The following is an 18,437-nucleotide window of genomic DNA, read 5'->3' as shown; positions in this document are numbered from 1 at the left end:
TTTTATTCATTTAGTCTTATCAAGATCATAAAGGGCATGAATAAAATAATATCAAATCCATCATTCAGACATCAAAGCCATATCCTATTCAAAGACAAACAGCCGAGATTGTATTGATGTCTTTATTGCCTGACGGAGTCTGAACACGTCGTAGCGAACTGCTTGGGTTTTGGGCTGGCCCCCGTGTGTTTGACAAATAATTTATTCCGTTCTTGTATTAGTTTTCTCAATATCATGTTTATGAGCGAAATCTTTCATGATAGTATGATGTTCAGACAACGCGGATGAAGTTTACGGGTCGACATAATGTGATTAATTCTGAATAGGACTTTTGGATGGTGGAATAAAGAGTATAGTTGATGAGAAAATAAAGTGAAAGAGAAAAAAAATAATAAGTTGCCTCATTATGCCATAGTGTGTGAGTTGTAGTTTACGTCTTGTTTGTTCAAAATGTCATAACTTTCTTATTTTACATCCGATTTTGATGAAATTTTCAGTGTTAGTTGGATTTTTTTCTTTTTATTGAAGTTTTGGTTGGGGTGGACTTTTCCTTTAAAATCTTTCTCGGCCCTTGTTATGAGAATGGACTAGGAGCAAGGGATAATTAACAGAATAGTACTAGTTAGATTCAGTCATTAAATGAAATACCAACCACTTTATATGATTTAATTTATTTTGCTTCGGACCTGCATTGAGTTATCCACGATTTTTTGTAACGTTCGTCTATGAGCGTTTTAGCTTTAAAGTGGATTTATGGATTACAGTTTGTTTCTTTTCGACTTCGACCACGAGCGTAACTGCATGTAAATCGTAATATGTATCACCAAATACTTTGTATATACATATTTGCACTAATACCTATAAACTAGTTTGAAAATCATGTGATCTATCTTTCCTCCCTTCTTCCAATTCTGTTTCCATCTAATTTGCTTTTGCTGGTCAATTATTAAAGGGATGGTCCGGGCTGAAACTATTTATAGCTTAATAAAAAGAGTAGAACTCACTGAGCAAAATGCCGAAAATTTCATCAAAATCGGATAAAGAATGTCGAATTTATTGAATTTTAAAGTTTAGCAATATTTTGTGAAAACAGTCGTCATGAATATTCATGTCACATTCCCACTTGTTCTTTTGTATTTTCTTATATGAAATTTGGTTTATTCATTTTTTTCCTCCAAGAACTAGAAAAATTGGATTGGCAACCTATTTAGTGCATTAGATATTTATTGCTGCAACTTATTTCATTATAAGGGAGACATATTATTCACACAAGTATGAAATAATGAAGAAAAAAAATGATTTTATGTAATAACATAAGAAAACGGAAAGTGGGGATGTGACATCATTATCATTAACATTATTGCTAAACTTTAAACTTCAATAACTTTATTATTTGTTATCCGATTTTGATGAAATTTTTCGGCATTTTGCTCAGTGAATTCTACTCTATGTACTAATATATAAATATTTTCAGCCCGGACTATCCCTTTAATGCATCTTTCAAATATTAAGTTTTACTCACATGTGTAAGTAAATAGTGTATCATATAAATAAAGTCAAATGAAAATAGATAACATAAATGTAATAAACAGATATGATATTAACTACACATGTCTATTAAGATAAATGTAGTCATGTTACTCATAAATATTAAAGCTAGTATTTAAGATAAGGGAGATAAGCCTACTGACATAGAGCAAACAAACTTTGGATGTAATAGACGGCTATATATAGTTCATCAATCTGCGGTTAACAATCAAGAATATTTGGTGCCAATATCCCTGTCCCATTACTTTAAATTGATCAATGTATTCAACTTAAAATTCCATAACTCTCTGTTTATCAAAATCCAATTTAGAATTAAATTGAAAGGACCCATTTTGTGAAAGGCATTTATCAGATAAAAATAGCCCAAATATTTATGTACCAAATGAATACAATTTGAACGAGCTATGTGGATGTATACATATGAGAAAATAAATAGGTAAGAGGTAAAAAACACGAGCGTTTTCCCTCTTTTTTTTCTGTCTTTTCTAACTTATTACCAAATTTAATCATGACACTGTTTGTTTTTATGTTGAATAATATATATTATTTGACATATAATTTAATTATACGAATAGATTATCCGTTTGATGAACATAAAAACGGTATATGTTCTTAAAAGCGTATTCTGCCCCCAGGAAACGATTTCCTTGCTATTTGCTTTGGGCTTTCCAATTTTGTAAGAGAAGCAGCATCGGTCTTCTGTGAAACAATGAAAAGTAGTTCTTTTGAAAAGCTCGTTCTCAATTTTAATAGTACATAATTTAACGTTAATACAATATCACTAACTACGAACTGTTTTTGTTATTCATGCAAATTTAAGTACCTGGGGAAATGACTCTTTCACATTGCAATCCTAGTCTACAGAGCTGGTTGTAATTAAGGATCGAGGAGTACGATCTTTTCATCGTATGAATTGTATGTCATTGAAACACGAGACGTACTCGATGATGATACGTCGTAGGTATATGGAGAGAGGATTGTCGCCATTGAAGTCATGATACGTGTATTTTAAATATAAGTTGACCCCAAAGCCTTGATGAAGACTCTGGATAAGAAAAAGGACTGGGCCCCATACATTAAATGGAACGGTTCTTTTGACAGGAAGAAAACTCAGAGTAGTGCCATAATTCATGAAATTTTAATTTCAGATCATCATCAGGAATCGACACTAGCAGGAAAACTGGAACTAAATCAATTAAATAACAAAGGTGAAATAACTCTTGACCAAATAAATTACAAGTAGTTAAACCAGAATTAAGAGGCATTAAATTAAATAACATTAAAGAAGCTGATAATACACAGTAAAGAACGGGTAAAATTTTAATAGTGAGTAATTAAAGGAAAGTTCTAATGAAATAGTAAAATGTACTTAGAGGAACAATTAAAATGTGGTGAATGGGAGGAAAAGAGAAGCTCAAACAAGAACTTCTACTAATGGAGTCATTAACACGAAGTTCAGTGACTATATATTCTGGGTTTGCAGTGATGAGTAATGGGGGAAATTGGAAAGAAAGACAAGTTTGTAGGTCTTAAAGAGAAAAATAATGTTCATAATAAACCAACAAAAAGAAGATTGAGATTGGGAGATCTTCTTCATACAGTTCGTTAGATATTATTGTGCAGTAAGGCGAATGGAAATTGATTGACAAAAGTAAGAATTGTTAGGATAAATTAGCTGGAGGTCTTGAAATAGAAGGAACAATCATCCCAGTGCATACATAATTTAGGAAGGTCAAGAGAACGAAGTCCATTGACTCGTAAATTGAAAGTACTTTTGTTGAATGAAAATTACAACGATTTCGAATACATAGTCTTATTCATCATTATTTAATTTGGTAATGATCGTAATAATTTTCATTATGCTCAAAACGTATGAACAATAACCGTTTTCCTTTCCAAGGTGATCTGAATTTAATATACGCTCATTAAATGAGATATTGGTGTTGAACAGAATGTTGGCCTCACTGACAGAAGGATTTTGATCTGACCACCACTTGCCTTGGATATAATCTGACGTGTAACGGGGTCATTAAACCAAATAAAAGCCCTCTATGCATACGTGAGAGAGTAAGGAGATATCCCTGTCCACTAGACCCTTCTAGACATGGTCTCTATGCATCATTATATTATACACTGACCTGCAGCCAAAAAAGATCGATGTAGAAACTTTATATTAATTACTTATATATATATTTATAGATAGAGGAGAAGTAGATTTGACTAGACGCCCTGTTCCTGGAACGCCATGTGTGGCGCTCTTCACATCTTAAGCTTTTTCGGAACATTTCATATACTTTCGTTAGCAGAATCTTGGTCGTCACTAAATAACGCTCGTTTTTTATGTTGGCATTTTTCATTTTTGGGGGGAAATACATGGATACAACACTTAATGGTTCAAATTACATATCACTTACTTGAAATTAAAAAAGTTGAAACTGATTACAAAGAAAATACGTTTTTTTTTAATTATATGTCACGTGATTGATGACGTTTTTTAACCCCTGTACCATAATACGTTCGGGGGGAGCCACTTCCTTTCAAAGATGCACAACATGATTGTCCAAGAAAACTCGTAAAGCCGGTTTAAGTTTCATCGTCGGGCGATATCTGTGCGTACAAAAGAATGGGTATCAATAGCAACTAATTTATTATTCTTTATTTTCAATGAATACTCAGGCGTTGTTGTTTTAGTAGGTTTTCTCATAGTGTAAACAACGTTCCCCGGGTACAGAGGTTTTGTTGCTCTCGGGTACTTTCCGATTTGAGAATTATCTTGTTCGTTTTGATCATCGCACACGTTTTTTATTCGGAAATATTCGGAAAAGAAAACGCAGCTATATTTAGTGCAACACATATATGTGCACACTGCATATCGCATATGTGGGTCATCATTGACATTGTTCGCCGTATTATTCAGGGTGATGGGTAAGTGAAAAGTATGGTCGTGCGAACTTACTTCGCGTGACCATATTTCGTGGACGGTCGTATATCTCAGAAAAGTGGGCAAAATGGGGGGCTGGCCATGCAAAAAAATCACAATCGTATGGTCATTTTTGCGTTTTTGTACACGGATTTGTAAAAAAGTGGGGGGGGGGGGGCACCCCCGGTTCCGTGGCCCCTGCTTAATATCGTGAAAATCTGATTTTTTACTTCCAGAAAAAGCGGTCGAAAATTATCCTGTAGTAAAAGTTTCTAGTTGATAAGATTGGAATTTGTTTAAGCTAGGGCTAGGCGATTGGGCAGGCGCGCGCACCTGCCTCGGCTGATCCTCGCCCATGCGCCCACCACTAACTTAGCACTTAGCAGGCAGGGTAGGACTTCGGACACATCCACATATAAACATCTCCAACTAAAGTGAGTACACTAACTACCCCAACATTCACTTCCAATCTAAAAAAACACAAGGTGAGAGGATGTATTCCCTGTATGGGCAATGCATCCTCTCACCACCCAATTTTTTTGATCAACAGCTGTCCTTTTTCCAGCCAAACGTTCTCTGCTCTTTAATTAATGATTAACATGGGCAGTGAAACCTGATCTTATCCTCAGCATCCTAACATAGCTTCAAACCACTACCTCTCTCTAAAAAACGCCCATTATCAACCACAATACAATCCATGAAATAAGCACAATTTGAACACAAAACAAAACCAAAAAGCCTGTGTACCCATTGACATCTTTTATGATTGATAAGATATCCACGCATAAAGGATTTGTACATGTTCAAAACCATCACCCCCACCCCATGTGCGCCACAAATTCTACACCCTACACATACTATAATAGCCCCCTTTCAGCTCACCAAACGCAACATATGTTATTCATATCTGGTTCCAAAATACACCGGATAAATAAATGTGAAGTAATTCTGTTCGAGACTCAGTCTGTAGTTATTTAAAGGAGAATGAAACCCTTGAAACCAGCTGAATCCATATCAAAGAGAAAAATCAAAGAAACATATCGTTGAAAGTTTGAGGAAGATTGAATGAATAATAAGAAAGTTATGAGCATTTGAATATTGAGATCACTAATGCCATGTAGATCTTCCCATTGGCAATGCGACCAAGATCTGTGATGTCACACACGTACAACTCCCTCATTACTTTAGTACTTATTTCACTTATATTCTCACTTTTATAGAGTCTATCACAAGGTGAGGTGTTCTCTTTATAGGAGAGGACAAGTACAGAGGTTTCACAACATTATATTATTGATGAATCGTTTGTCATATGATTAGAATGAGCAAAAAGAGATGTTTTGGGGTATATTTTCAGTGTCCAAATGGGGAGAGTTGTTCATCTGTGACATCATAGATCTTGGTCGCATTGCCAATGGGAGGATCTCCATAGCATTAGTGATCTCGACATTCAAATGCTCATAACTCTTCTATTGCTAGTCCTATTTTACTCAAACTTTTGTTGATCTTATTCTTTGATTTTTCTGCTTTCACAAAAGCTAACTTGCTCCAAGAGTTTCATTCTCCTTTAAGAAAGATGGGTACACGTGAGGATATGGAAGCCTATGTGGTACGCCTAGCAATTGAGTTTGAAAACTCTTGTTGGAATGCTCCCCAGCGTTTATTAGATGAAGCGGATGCAGTTTGTGTGTAGGCAAGCCCGGGGTAATAATGGATAAACCGCTTAGAGACATTGCGTCGTTCCAATGTTTTAAGAGCCATGTAAAAACGGAATATTTTTATCATTAACTCTTTGCACGCTCAATAGTTGTTATCCTTCTCGGAGGGGGGGGGGGGGGGTGGGGTAATAATGACAATCCTATTTTTTTTTTTTTTTTCTTATTTACACTCTTAAAAATATCTAATCAGATTTAACTTTAAGAAAGCTGGGGGTGTTTCATAAAAGTTGGCAGCACTGACTAAATTGTCGGTATTGACAATTTCAGTGAAATCCTTGGTTTTGATTGGCTGTGAGGCACTTGCCTCTGACTGTTACTATGGTAACTGTCGGAGAAGCCAACTTGTCAGTGCTGACAACTTTCATGAAACGCTACCCAGTTTTATACTTATTATTACTGTATAAATGTTACCCGAGAACTATAACCATTTATCAGCTTTTTCAGTAAAAACACAATGAATGAAAAGAGCTAATCTGGACCAGAACCAACTCTCCTTTAGGAGTGAGAAATTGTATCTTCTGAAAATGGATTATACTCCTTCTAGGAGTGAAAGTATCTTAAAAAGATGCACAGTTCACTCTAGAAGGATATCAAAACAGTCATTAAAATAATCCTGTTTAGATTGAAATTATGATTATTCTGGAACTAAATGACAGGAGTCTCATACGGTAACAGAACATTAATTTTGATTGGTTAATAGTGATTATGTTGAAGAACATATTGATATAAAAATGATTTTGATTGGCCATTGCCATTTTGCAATGGATCATTGTTATCTAGGTAAGATATGAACATTGTGTGTGATACACTCGTTATACTCATTATCAGCTAAATCATGTTAGAACAAAAATAATATATTTTAAAAAATTGACATGGTTTACCCATGAAGGTAATCCATCAGTGTTTGTTATCATACGTGTGTCTTTTTGTGAATAATGATTACTGTATTATACTGCATGTATTCACCCACCCGACCCTTGCCCTCAAAACATATTAGGCACGCTCATGTTGTCTTATCCATCGAAGTATGTTTGATGAGGACACGCTGTAGGTTCCACCATCATATTCACAGGTTAGCTTATCAGTATAGAGGGATAATGATGGAATGCTTACTCCATCAGGACACGTTCATGATAGATGTATCATCAATTATTCATTATACCCAGCAGCCTTTGTCGCCTTCAGAGTGTCGACCATGCAGGTATCACAATGTAAATAGGTTAAAAGTTTATTCCAAATTCTTCAGTTCTAGCAGCAAGTACCCGTGGCAGCACAGGGGGTACGAGTTATATATACCTTTGATATATACTGAGTGAGTTGATTGTCTGACTCAACCAAACAACTTCATCATATGTTGGAATTTAGATTTACTGCGGCATCAATCATTCAAAATAAATTTTACGTTTTACGTCAAAATACTAACCACTGAACTGTGTGCAAGAGAGCACTATCTCCCGATTTCACTGATGTTGACATAGATTCTAGGCCTACAAATAATATTCTCACTTCATTCTCACCTGATCGACAAGCAGGTGACAGTGAAGTGAGATAAAACCTCTGTCATGAAGTTTTGCAACATGTACTATCGCAAGAAATACACATCGCTTGTGTTTACGCGCATGCGATTACTGTACTGCCGCTGCACAGCAGCACATGCATGCAGCCAGCGCATGAGTACGTACCATACCGTATCGGATGGCATTGTATTTCGTTGACCCGAGAGGTAAAGGGACTGGGAACTTCGAAGCTATACTCAGGGCTTCGAAAAGGAATCCAAAAAAGTTACGAATTGTAAAAAAAAAAACTTTAAATAATGCGACCAAAATACCACAAACAACCCCCTCATGACAATCTGCGAACAATTTTACCATGTTTAGAAAAAAAATCCAGCTCGATTTAGTGGAAAACCACGGAGAAAAGCGCCGTCAAACAAACGGAAGGACACACAAGATTAGCCAAATTATAGTTAGGATAGTGTCTAAAACGAAACTACTCAGCTGTTCGATATGTGTTCGAAAGTCAGCACCACTAAAACAAACTACTAGCAGGCAGAGATTTGAGTCACATACCAGTGCATGGCGTAACAGACGGTGGCAGTTTGCCTCCCCCCTGGTGGATTTTGCTGGGGAAATAAAAAAAAAAACGGGAAAAGGTGAAAAGGGAGAAAGAAAGAAAGAAAGAAAGAAAGAAAGAAAGAAAGAAAGAAAGAAAGAAAGAAAGAAAGAAAGAAAGAAAGAAAGAAAGAAAGAAAGAAAGAAAGAAAGAAAGGAAAAGGGAAAGAAAGGGAATTAAAAGAGGAAAGAGGGGGAGAGGAAAGGAGGAAAAGGGAAAAGAAGAACAAAAGAGCAGAAAGGTAAGACGGAAATTAAGAGGAAAAGGGAAAGAAAAAAGAACATGTGAGAAAGAATAAATCATCCCGAAATACTAATAAATAAGTGAGAAAGGGAGAATAATTTCGGAGTTGGCAAAACGGAACGGGAATTTATGGCGGGAAAGGGAAAGAACCGAGGAAAAACGAAACAGAAAATGAGGGTAGAATTGAATGAGCTAAAATGTTATTTGAAAATAATATCTTCATGAATTTGGGGAAAACAAACCCCGTTTATATAAGAATATTCGCATTTTCGTATTTGAATCTTCAAATTTTTAACGTATGAAAAAATAAGGGGTCATGTTTTTCCTACTGGAAAAACAAAGTATCACCGCACAATGTGTTCACAGTGTGAAATACAATGTGTAGTCACCTTCACACTCTTAAATTCTATAGTGTGAATCACATATTTACGGAGTCGACAATTTGAACACGCTGTGAACAGTTACACTGTCGAGGTGTCCACAGTGTGAAAATATTTTTACACGGTTGAATTTGAGCAGTTCAGTGTGAATGATGTTTTCAAATAATCCACTGTGTAAATACACTGTGTGACACTGGTATGGTAAATTGAAAGCAATCGACGTGCAAACTCAATAATTCCCCTTTACTCTTGTTTTATTCTGAAAAAAAATAAACCTATAAAAATATATTTCATTTATTATGTAGTATTGTTTGCGTTGATGATAGAAGGGCGGAGGTACACATTGGGTTTACACGAATGAAAATTTGATGTTCGTCGGTTGTTATTTGATTAAAATCCCCAAAAGGGAAATATCGTCATTGTTGGCATGGAAACTGTTTCTTGAAAGAAGCTTAGAATACATATTAATCATAAAATTTTGACTAATGAGGAAATAATAAAATACTATTCACACAAGATGAAATAAGGGGATTCATTATTTTGAAGGAAAAGTGAATGCCTTCAACAGTGGCGTACCTAGGATTTTTCACAGGGGGGGGGGGGCAAATTCGTCCGCCCCAAAATTTGACAAGCAAAAAAAAAAAGGTCTTCAACCACAAACATAGGATTTCGTACCAGAAAAAAAATTGACAAGCAAAAAAAAAGGGAAAAAAGGTCTTCAAGCTCGTCAGGGGGGCAGGGATACGCCCCTTGCATGGGTTGTGACTCGTCAGGGGGGCAGACTGCCCACCCTGCCCCCCCCCCCCGTAGGTCCGCTCGTGGCCTTCAACTATAAATGTGGAAACCAAACATAGAGTTACGTAATTGTATTGAGCAAAGTCACCAAACAGAGACACAGCATTGAAAAGGAAATCCCAAGGGGGGTGCTGAGTGTCTTCTGAAGTAGAAGGGGAGATGTATAAACAAGACCACTTTGTACAAATAGGAATGCATTATCATTTCAACATTCCCTTTTCTCATCACGTTTTGAATATTATATATTCTAAATCTATTGATTTTGATATTCGATAAAAAGTTAAAAAATGAATATCAACGCGTAAAGCGTTAATGTATATTATCGGAAGGAAAGTGAAGCGAAAGATAATGATATTATACACACGTGTCATATTAAAAATAAGACAATAGGTGCATGGTATTCTGATAACTAAACCTTGATCGCATCCTAGTTTAAATTATAATCTTAAACCACACTTGTTTCATAATACTTCTTCCATATCCGTAGAAATTATTATGTACCAATTCATTCATTAAAATTCATTATATTTTTGTATTTTCATATTCTTCACATTTCCAGACTCAATTAGTTTTACCAATTTATTGCAGCATGATAAGAATAATTTTTAATTGGTGAAAAAGTCGACAACTGTCACTCCATAAAAATGTTAACCCAGGTTTTACTAAACCCTGCATGGCTATCATAATAATTCCACCCCATATGTTTATATTTTTACAGACAGATGGGAGACTAGGAGAGAAAACCTTGCACATGTCTCTAAGGAACAATTACTGAAAGGGAACACGATAATAATGAACATTAATACATATATATATATTATATATATATATATATATAGTTGAGGCCAATAGTTTACATACACCTATGGAATTCAGTGAAATTTGTTCGCTTGCCAAACATCGTAAAATTTGCTATATCTTCAGAAATATAAATACTACCATGACGAATTCGGTATCAAATGAAAGAGCGTATTAAGCTCTTTCACATGATTGGGATGCTGTTGGGATTAATGTATATTTCAGGTAGAATTTTCTTTAAAGAAAAAAGTAATATTCGTGCCAAATGTATTCTATTGTTTGTTATTATATTTTCAAATATTGTTACATAGAAATATATAGATGTCAAATCTATGACTTATATCAATTTTTGTCACCACTGAACAAAAAAGTGTAATCTGAAATGTTTGTGTTGAAAAGTAACTAGCACAGATATGAAATGTTTTTGTCACGTTTTTATTTTTTATTTGTCTAAAATATGAAGATTTTCGGGGGAAAAATGACACGTAAATATTTTTCAGCTCTTGAGGACAAAACAATGTAATGAAGGGGCATGACATACTCATTTGCTTGATACCAAATTCGTCATGAAAGCACAAATATTTTATAAGATACAGTAAATTTTACGATGTTTGGCAAGTGTCAACTCTTCTTTGAATTTCCTTGGTGTATGTAAACTTCTGGCCTCAACTGTATATATATATATATATATCAGTGTTGTAGTCAAGGCATAAACCTCCAAGGCCAAGGCCAAGGTTTTAATACCCAAGGCCAAGGCTTCAATACCCAAGGCTGAGGCCAAGGCATGGAAACCCAAGGCCAAGGCCAAGGCCTGAAAACCTCAAGGCCAAGGCATTTCAAACTTTAATAGGTGAGAGCGAGCGAAGTGAGCGAGCAAAAATTTTGACTTTTGTACATGAAAAACAAAAATTATTTCATGGTAGATTTAGACATTATATCAAAATAATAATAAAGTTACCTTTGTACATATAATTATTATCATTATTTTATTATTGAATTATTATTATAATTTATTATTTTTTTATGTGATTTACATTGCAATAATTATTATTACCACGGTCATCTGATCCTGGCATGCCCGTTCTCAACGTATGTTTTTCTCCACTCCCTGGGACAGGGGCGGCAGAACGTATTTTGTTTGGGGGGGGGGTCAAAACCAAAAAGGGTACTTATATGTCAAAATTGGCATTTGGTGCAAACAGATTTTTTCAAAATGAGATTATCAACTACGTGAAGTAGTTGATTTTGATTTTGTGGTTTAAAAAAAATTCCATTTTGAAGTTGAAAAACTTGATGTTTGGTCAATTACAGGGCTAATCACTTTTAAAAGGACATCCTTGCGAGATGTTGCCAGCGCGAATCATAAGCAAAAACTTTTTGACATTGAGACATAAAAATTAAATATTCTGGGCTGTTTTTGTAATCATGAAAAAGATGTGCATCTAACTAAGAATTAAGCGCGAGCTGAAATTTTTAATATACTGACAGGTCCGCAAAGTAAGCTGTTAAGGACTGCATTTAGCATGTTTAGTGACTCATAAATATGATACATAACTCACCGATCAAATAATGCGAGCGCAGAGCGCGAGCTCAAAAATTTGTGATATTCCAACCTGAAAATTTGACATTATAAACATTTTTTTGTAAACAGGAACATATTGAGTACCTTACATGTACCTAACAATAATTGATGCAAGTGCAGAACGCGAACCAAAGATTTTTGATATTCTAACCTGAAAATTCTAAACATTTTTGTAACCATGAATAGGATTAATACTGTACTAAACATTAAATGATGCAAGCGCGATCCAAAATTTGGCGATTTTCGAACCTAAAATGTATTATAATTTACTATTAAAAAAAAGGGATTTTATTTTAAAAGGGCACATTTCATTTGGAAAAAAGAGCATTTCCGATTTTGGAAAAGGGGCATTTTTTCCTACAAGGATTTTTTTCGGGGGGGGGGGGGCAAGAGAGCACAAGTTGAAATTTTCAAATGCTGACCTGAAAATGAGTCACTTTTAGGACTCGTGTCCGTTTTCATGTTTTTTTCCTGCTCACAACCCCTTTTAAATTTCAATTTTCATTTCTTGTATCTTCTACACTTATTTTACCTCAAAAACCGGAATAAAGAATAATAACAAAATAAAGTTATATTCCCTCTTTCTCACCTCTTTACAAATATCAGAACCCCCTCTCCCCCCCTCAAAAAAGAGAGAGAAGTTCCACCACCAAGAATAAACTTAGAAAAGGAAATAAGGAAAGGTAACCGGTGTGTTGGCTCAGTTGGTAGAGCGTCCATCTCACAACTGGGAGGTCGGGGGTTCAAACCCCGGCTGCATCAGACCAAAAGACGTTTAAAGATGGGAGTTGCTGCTACCCTGTTTGGCGTTCAATAATTAAAGGGATAGAGCCTCGTCGATCTGGCGCTGCACAGCGGCTGCCGGGCCCACGATCAATTGGGCAAAACAAATTTTAGGAGTATTTCATTTCTGGTGTCTATTTCGAACAATAAAATATGGATTAAAGGAGTAAATGTGATATTATTTTCTTAACATATTGTCACAATCTATCACAAAAATTAGCTTTTCTTATATTATAGTAAGAGGGTGAAAATTTTTGCTCGCTCGCTCACTTCAATTGCTTTCAACTTTTTTTCGGCAGAAATTTTGCTCTATATATATGCCATGCTTGGGCCTCTCAAAACTTGTGGTTCATCATGCCATTGACATAACCCATTTGGATATGACAAAATTGAAGATTGTGTTCAAGTTTACCAAATCTTTTCAAAATATCATTAATACTTAAAACAATGAAAGTCCTTGTTATTATTCTTTATGAAAATTGTTGTCAAAATTAGCTGTCAGATCTGTCAGAATTATTCCTGTCATCAAATCACTGTAATCTTTATCATAATGATTATTACTATCATTATCATCATTAGTCATGATTACAACACGGTACCAATAAATAATGCTATTTTTCATCATTACTGTTTTCTTTGTCACATACATGAATATGATGATAATTCTTGATGATGGTGATAATCACAATTTATGGCACTGCTAGTACACTTACTACTGCTGACTGGAAGTAGTGCCATTGAATATACAGAACAATTACTAATAACATAGTAACATTTATAATTACTTATTTAAAAACAAATGAAAGTACCAAAAAAAATGCCTTGAAAAAGCCTTGAAAATGCCTTGAAAATGCCTTGAAATTTCAAGGCTCAAAATTCTCAAGGCCAAGGCACTCTCAAGGCCAAGGCTTGAACGTTCAAGGCCAAGGCTTTGAAAAAGTAGGCCTTAAGGCGCCTTAAGGCCAAGGCCGAGCATTAAGGCACTACAACACTGATATATATATATATAAGTATATATTATATAAGGAATAATGGATGTTACTTAAAATTGAAAAAATACTTCCAAAATTAAAAACCAAATCATCAGAGATTCACCTGAGCCGGCGGACGAAAATACTGTGACGTTCATTAGGTTGATGTTGACAATGTCCATATACTCAATGTGTTCTCTGAGTAACTTAAGGATTTAAAATCATGAGAAAAATATAAACCGTTGGTTTATGCATGTACATTAATTGTCTTATATAGTATATTGAACGTAAATATTTATTTTGCAAGCACAAAAACATAAGCCTGGAGGTTCTAGCCCCATGTAATACATCACTCTTGTAATGTTCTTTCATTTTCATGACAACCGTCGAAGATATAACCTTAAGAATTGTTGTGATATACAATCACAATACGACCATGGATGATGGAACTTAAGATGTCTTAATAAAGAGATTCATCCCTCGATAGCTGGCAGTGGAAAATGGATTATGGATGATGAAATTCAATCGCTATGCCAGAATATTAGCAACGCATTCTTGTGGAATTGATACGGTACAATCCCACAAATGTTTGATTTATATTCATGCACCATTACAAGGCCCCATGGGCCCATCTTCACACATAAATCAATATTTAAGATATTAAGCCGCGTATGCAACGGGCTGAACTAACATATTACTTTTTCTGTCTTTCCATTTTGTGTATCGGTGCATACTGATTGTTAGCCGTAAACATTGGCATGTATGATTGATTACACTAGCATCAGATGAAAGCAGCAAGCCATCGTCAAGAAAATCAGAAATCATGTATTCAGAAAAGTTTCAAATTCGATTTTAATTTGATACGAGAAAATTTTTGTTCGCAGGTTAAATGCATTTCCCGAACACGGATTGATTTTGCTCTTTTTATGTACATTTCTTCGGTGGGCAAACTATCGACTGATCGTATCCTTAAGTACTAGTTCATCTTTCCACTCAGTCAACAATCATTTCATACGATACATTTACCATGATTAAATTTGCATTTCATAATACGATTATATGACAAGCCTTAATAAAGGTTATAGGGAAAGAGCTTGTTCGGAAAAGGCTACTCGTGACAATAGCAGATTTTTTCCCCTGACAGAAATGCTATGAAAATAACATTTAATAAACGAATAACCTACAAGAGAGTCTGTGAAACTTCAAATATTCTCCTTCAATCGTCATGAATAAAATAGAAAATATGGCCATCGAATTAAAACACTTTTGTTACTGTTTTAAAGCGTTTTTCGTTCCTTTCATTTGCAGCGTTTTCAGAAGTGCATCGCCCCTCGTTGGACGGAGCGGGATTATGAGAGGGGCATAGCTGTACCTCAGCACCAGTACCCTTACCAGTCTTATCCTCCTCCTTCCTATGCTAATGCTATCGCTGGGGAAGGTAGACCTACTCAGGTTTAAACAGGTGGGACTACAGTCATACATCATCAGTAGTCAACGTGAAGGCGGTTTGTGTAAGATAAAACAAATTGATGTATCTTCAAATTATCTTATTGTATAAATGATGTAAAAACTACAGGTTGTTGTATTCCATAGTTTTCTATTCTAGATGAGGCAATCAACTGAAACATGAAACATGAAAGAGAGCTGACAATTTGCTGAGGGGCGTGAACAACGTGTTATATCAGGGGAATAGGAGGAGAACATAATCTAAAGACAGAAGAATTTGACTACAACGTTCTGACCGTGATAACAAAAACATGCCGTTTATACAGATTCTCAAGGTTTAAAAGAAAGAGTTTTCTGTATGTGATAATGTTGAGTTTTGCATTAGTTGGGCTAGTACTGTAATAAATGAAATGATTCTTAAGTTGAGAGTAGTAGCGGTTTTTGCTTGATTCGATGGGATACAATGCAACAAAAATCAAGGAAAGAAAATATCTTTGTAATTTTTGTTTACACATTTCAAATATCTATATGTATCAATACTAAAAGAAACTTTTGACCCCTTTTCAATCTATAAATAACCATAATATACTCATGTTATAAGTGCGCAAAAGTTATATTTTCCCTTCTCGTTTTATCTGTTTGTAGGTTGACTATAAAAAGTGAGTAAATGCTTTTGATCGTTGTTGTTGAGTAAAAACTGTCGGAAAAGGTGAAGAAATTGTAATATTCTGATTATGTACTATGATGGACGTCTGACCCATGAATGACTATTTTAAAAGTTAAATGCCAGTTGTGACGATTTCAAAATTAATTTGTACAGAATCCAATAAAATTACTAACGAATTTTCTGTTTGCATAAATGAAATAATATGTCCCAGAGAATTCTTGAAGAAATAGTGTAATTGCTGGGAAATTATCCAAATAAGCATAGGAGTTTGAATAAAATGTCGGGTATCTTTCCAAGCAATGATAATATATTGCCCCACAAGTGCTTATCTGTGTAGCCGATCTACAGTGTGATCCTTTTTCAGCTTATCTAGATTTCATGATTTCACAAAGTTCAGTTAATGTAAATGTATTAGATCTGATGATAAAATGACAATCGATTTTTGTTTTTAAGACTTTCTCGTGTAGTCAGTGTTTACTGCAACTACTTTGATCTATCTTTAAGAAAATGATTTATGAAGACAAAACGGAGAAGTCTTAGTTGTCATATATTTAATTAAACATAAAGCAGGAAAATTATTGTCGATAATTTTAGTCAAAGCCCATTATAATTACGCTTTCTACAACTTACTGATTGCTGTCGAGGCTCAAAACAATATTCATCTAGATGTGATTTTTATATTGGTAACCGCGTAATTGCAGTAGTCTCTTTGGCGAGTGTTACGGGTGTTCTCAGAAAGTCCTTTGGGCATGTTGGGAATTTCAGTTTGCTTCGAAATAATGAATAATGAATTTTTTAAGTACTCAAAATTTACTTATTGCCTACCTATTGATGGTCAAAGACTACAAAGCATTTCGTGCTAAATTTGACAGTCGGCACCTGTTTTGGTATTAGTTTGATTTTTATCATTTTTTTCTTAGGTTTACTGCACCTGCAAAGCCTGTCAATCGCTCCAGATTTGTCGTTCTCCGCTGAAGAAAAGAACAATGTTATTAGAAAGATCTGAACTCTGGTCGCTAAATTGGTCTAAAAAAAAATAAGGGAAGTGAGAGAGAGAGAGAAAGGGGAGAGATGCGAACAGAGATAGAGAGACAGACATGTATAGAGGGGGTTTAAAGAGGGTAGGATAGAGAAAGAGATAGAGTGAGGGGACAGAGAGGGGGAGATAGATGGGAAGAATTAGAAAGAGAGAGAGACACACACATACACACTCACACGCTCACACACACAAGCCCACACACACTGAGAGAGTGGAATATGATATATGGATCATAAAATCTATATACCCCTCCTACATTTTCCCATAACGTACCTTCACACCGCCCAAAGTGCACATAATTTCCTCCCACACACGGGCTCACATGGGATTTTTCCAAAAAATGTGGCTTTTCCTTTTCCGTCATAATAAACCGGCAGCGTGTTTATCTCCGAATGGGCAGAGAAGCTCCCTCTGACCATGATAGTTGCGGTGATTATTGCGCTCTAGGCGACAAAGCGCCAAAAGTAGTCCTGTCGGTGTCTCTAACTTGCTAAGAGGTGAAAGAGGCTACTATGAGCGTTATAAAACCGACATGACGTAAGAACAATTCAAAGGTATTAATGTAACGATCGGGAACTTTTCTTCCAGAGATAAAGTTTATTTTGTGTAGGAAATTATTTAATTATTGATAATAATCCATATAGGGCATCTTTATTCTCCCACGTTGCACGGATTGTAAAGCATTTACAGGCTATATTTGTATCGTTTTCCTGCGTCAAAGGAAAGGCTGTTTTGTCGTCACTAACACTTCTCGCAGCTTATAGTTCCGATGAATTATTTTCACATATTTTTAAATTAATAATTTATATATAAATTCGGTGTTGTTATTTCTTCTAAGACCGTATGGATTGACCCAGTTTTGTTTACCTGAAAGTATTAATTTTATATGCAGTATAGTGTGATCAAATTCCGACCGGGCTCCAAGGTTATTACCAAGTTCACCTATAAAGCCATATTGCCACGCTTTTTGTGTCACAACCGATTTAAAAAGAATCAACTAATGTCCTTAACTATTAGTCCCTGAAATATTAACCCATAATACACAATTTTGATCATGTTGTCTTATGATATAAACCAACTAAAATGAAAACAATTAATATCCTACTTCTCTTTAATCTTCTTATCGTCCCTGTGGAAAGAGGACTGTCTCGCAGTGTCTCCAACAATGTGAAATCACCTTCAAAATACTATTTGAGCATTTTAGCAGTGTAAATATCATTTTCACACATTTCACTAAGTTTTTTAAGCAGGGACAGTGTGATACTATATAAATTATGTTCTTTATGAATTCGTGTTTCTAATAAGGATCCATCGACAATTATAATTTTTAAACAATTTTTTTATTATTTACGAAATTACATGAAGCGCGCACTCATTGCGTCTATCGAACAGAGATGTTTTTTCGAGTTTCATGATTACACCCCCCCCCCAAAAAAAA

At 35.1% G+C, this 18,437-nt stretch overlaps 1 protein-coding gene across 1 annotated transcript in view; it reads left to right on the top strand.

Annotated features, from left to right (window-relative positions):
- LOC129255355 (sodium- and chloride-dependent GABA transporter 1-like) overlaps positions 1-15,991 on the top strand; it is a 43,567-nt gene extending 27,576 nt beyond the window's left edge. The window contains exon 11 of the mRNA XM_064097678.1: positions 15,156-15,991. Within this exon, the coding sequence (XP_063953748.1) occupies positions 15,156-15,305 (150 nt within the window). The 3' untranslated portion in view covers positions 15,306-15,991. The remainder of the gene's footprint in view (positions 1-15,155) is intronic.
- Positions 15,992-18,437: the final 2,446 nt, after the last annotated feature.

The sequence above is a fragment of the Lytechinus pictus genome, chromosome 3 (genome assembly GCF_037042905.1).
Source record: "Lytechinus pictus isolate F3 Inbred chromosome 3, Lp3.0, whole genome shotgun sequence".
Taxonomy (NCBI): domain Eukaryota; kingdom Metazoa; phylum Echinodermata; class Echinoidea; order Temnopleuroida; family Toxopneustidae; genus Lytechinus; species Lytechinus pictus.
The sequence above is the reverse complement of the archived record's forward strand: the minus strand, read 5'-3'. Positions and strand labels throughout refer to the sequence as shown.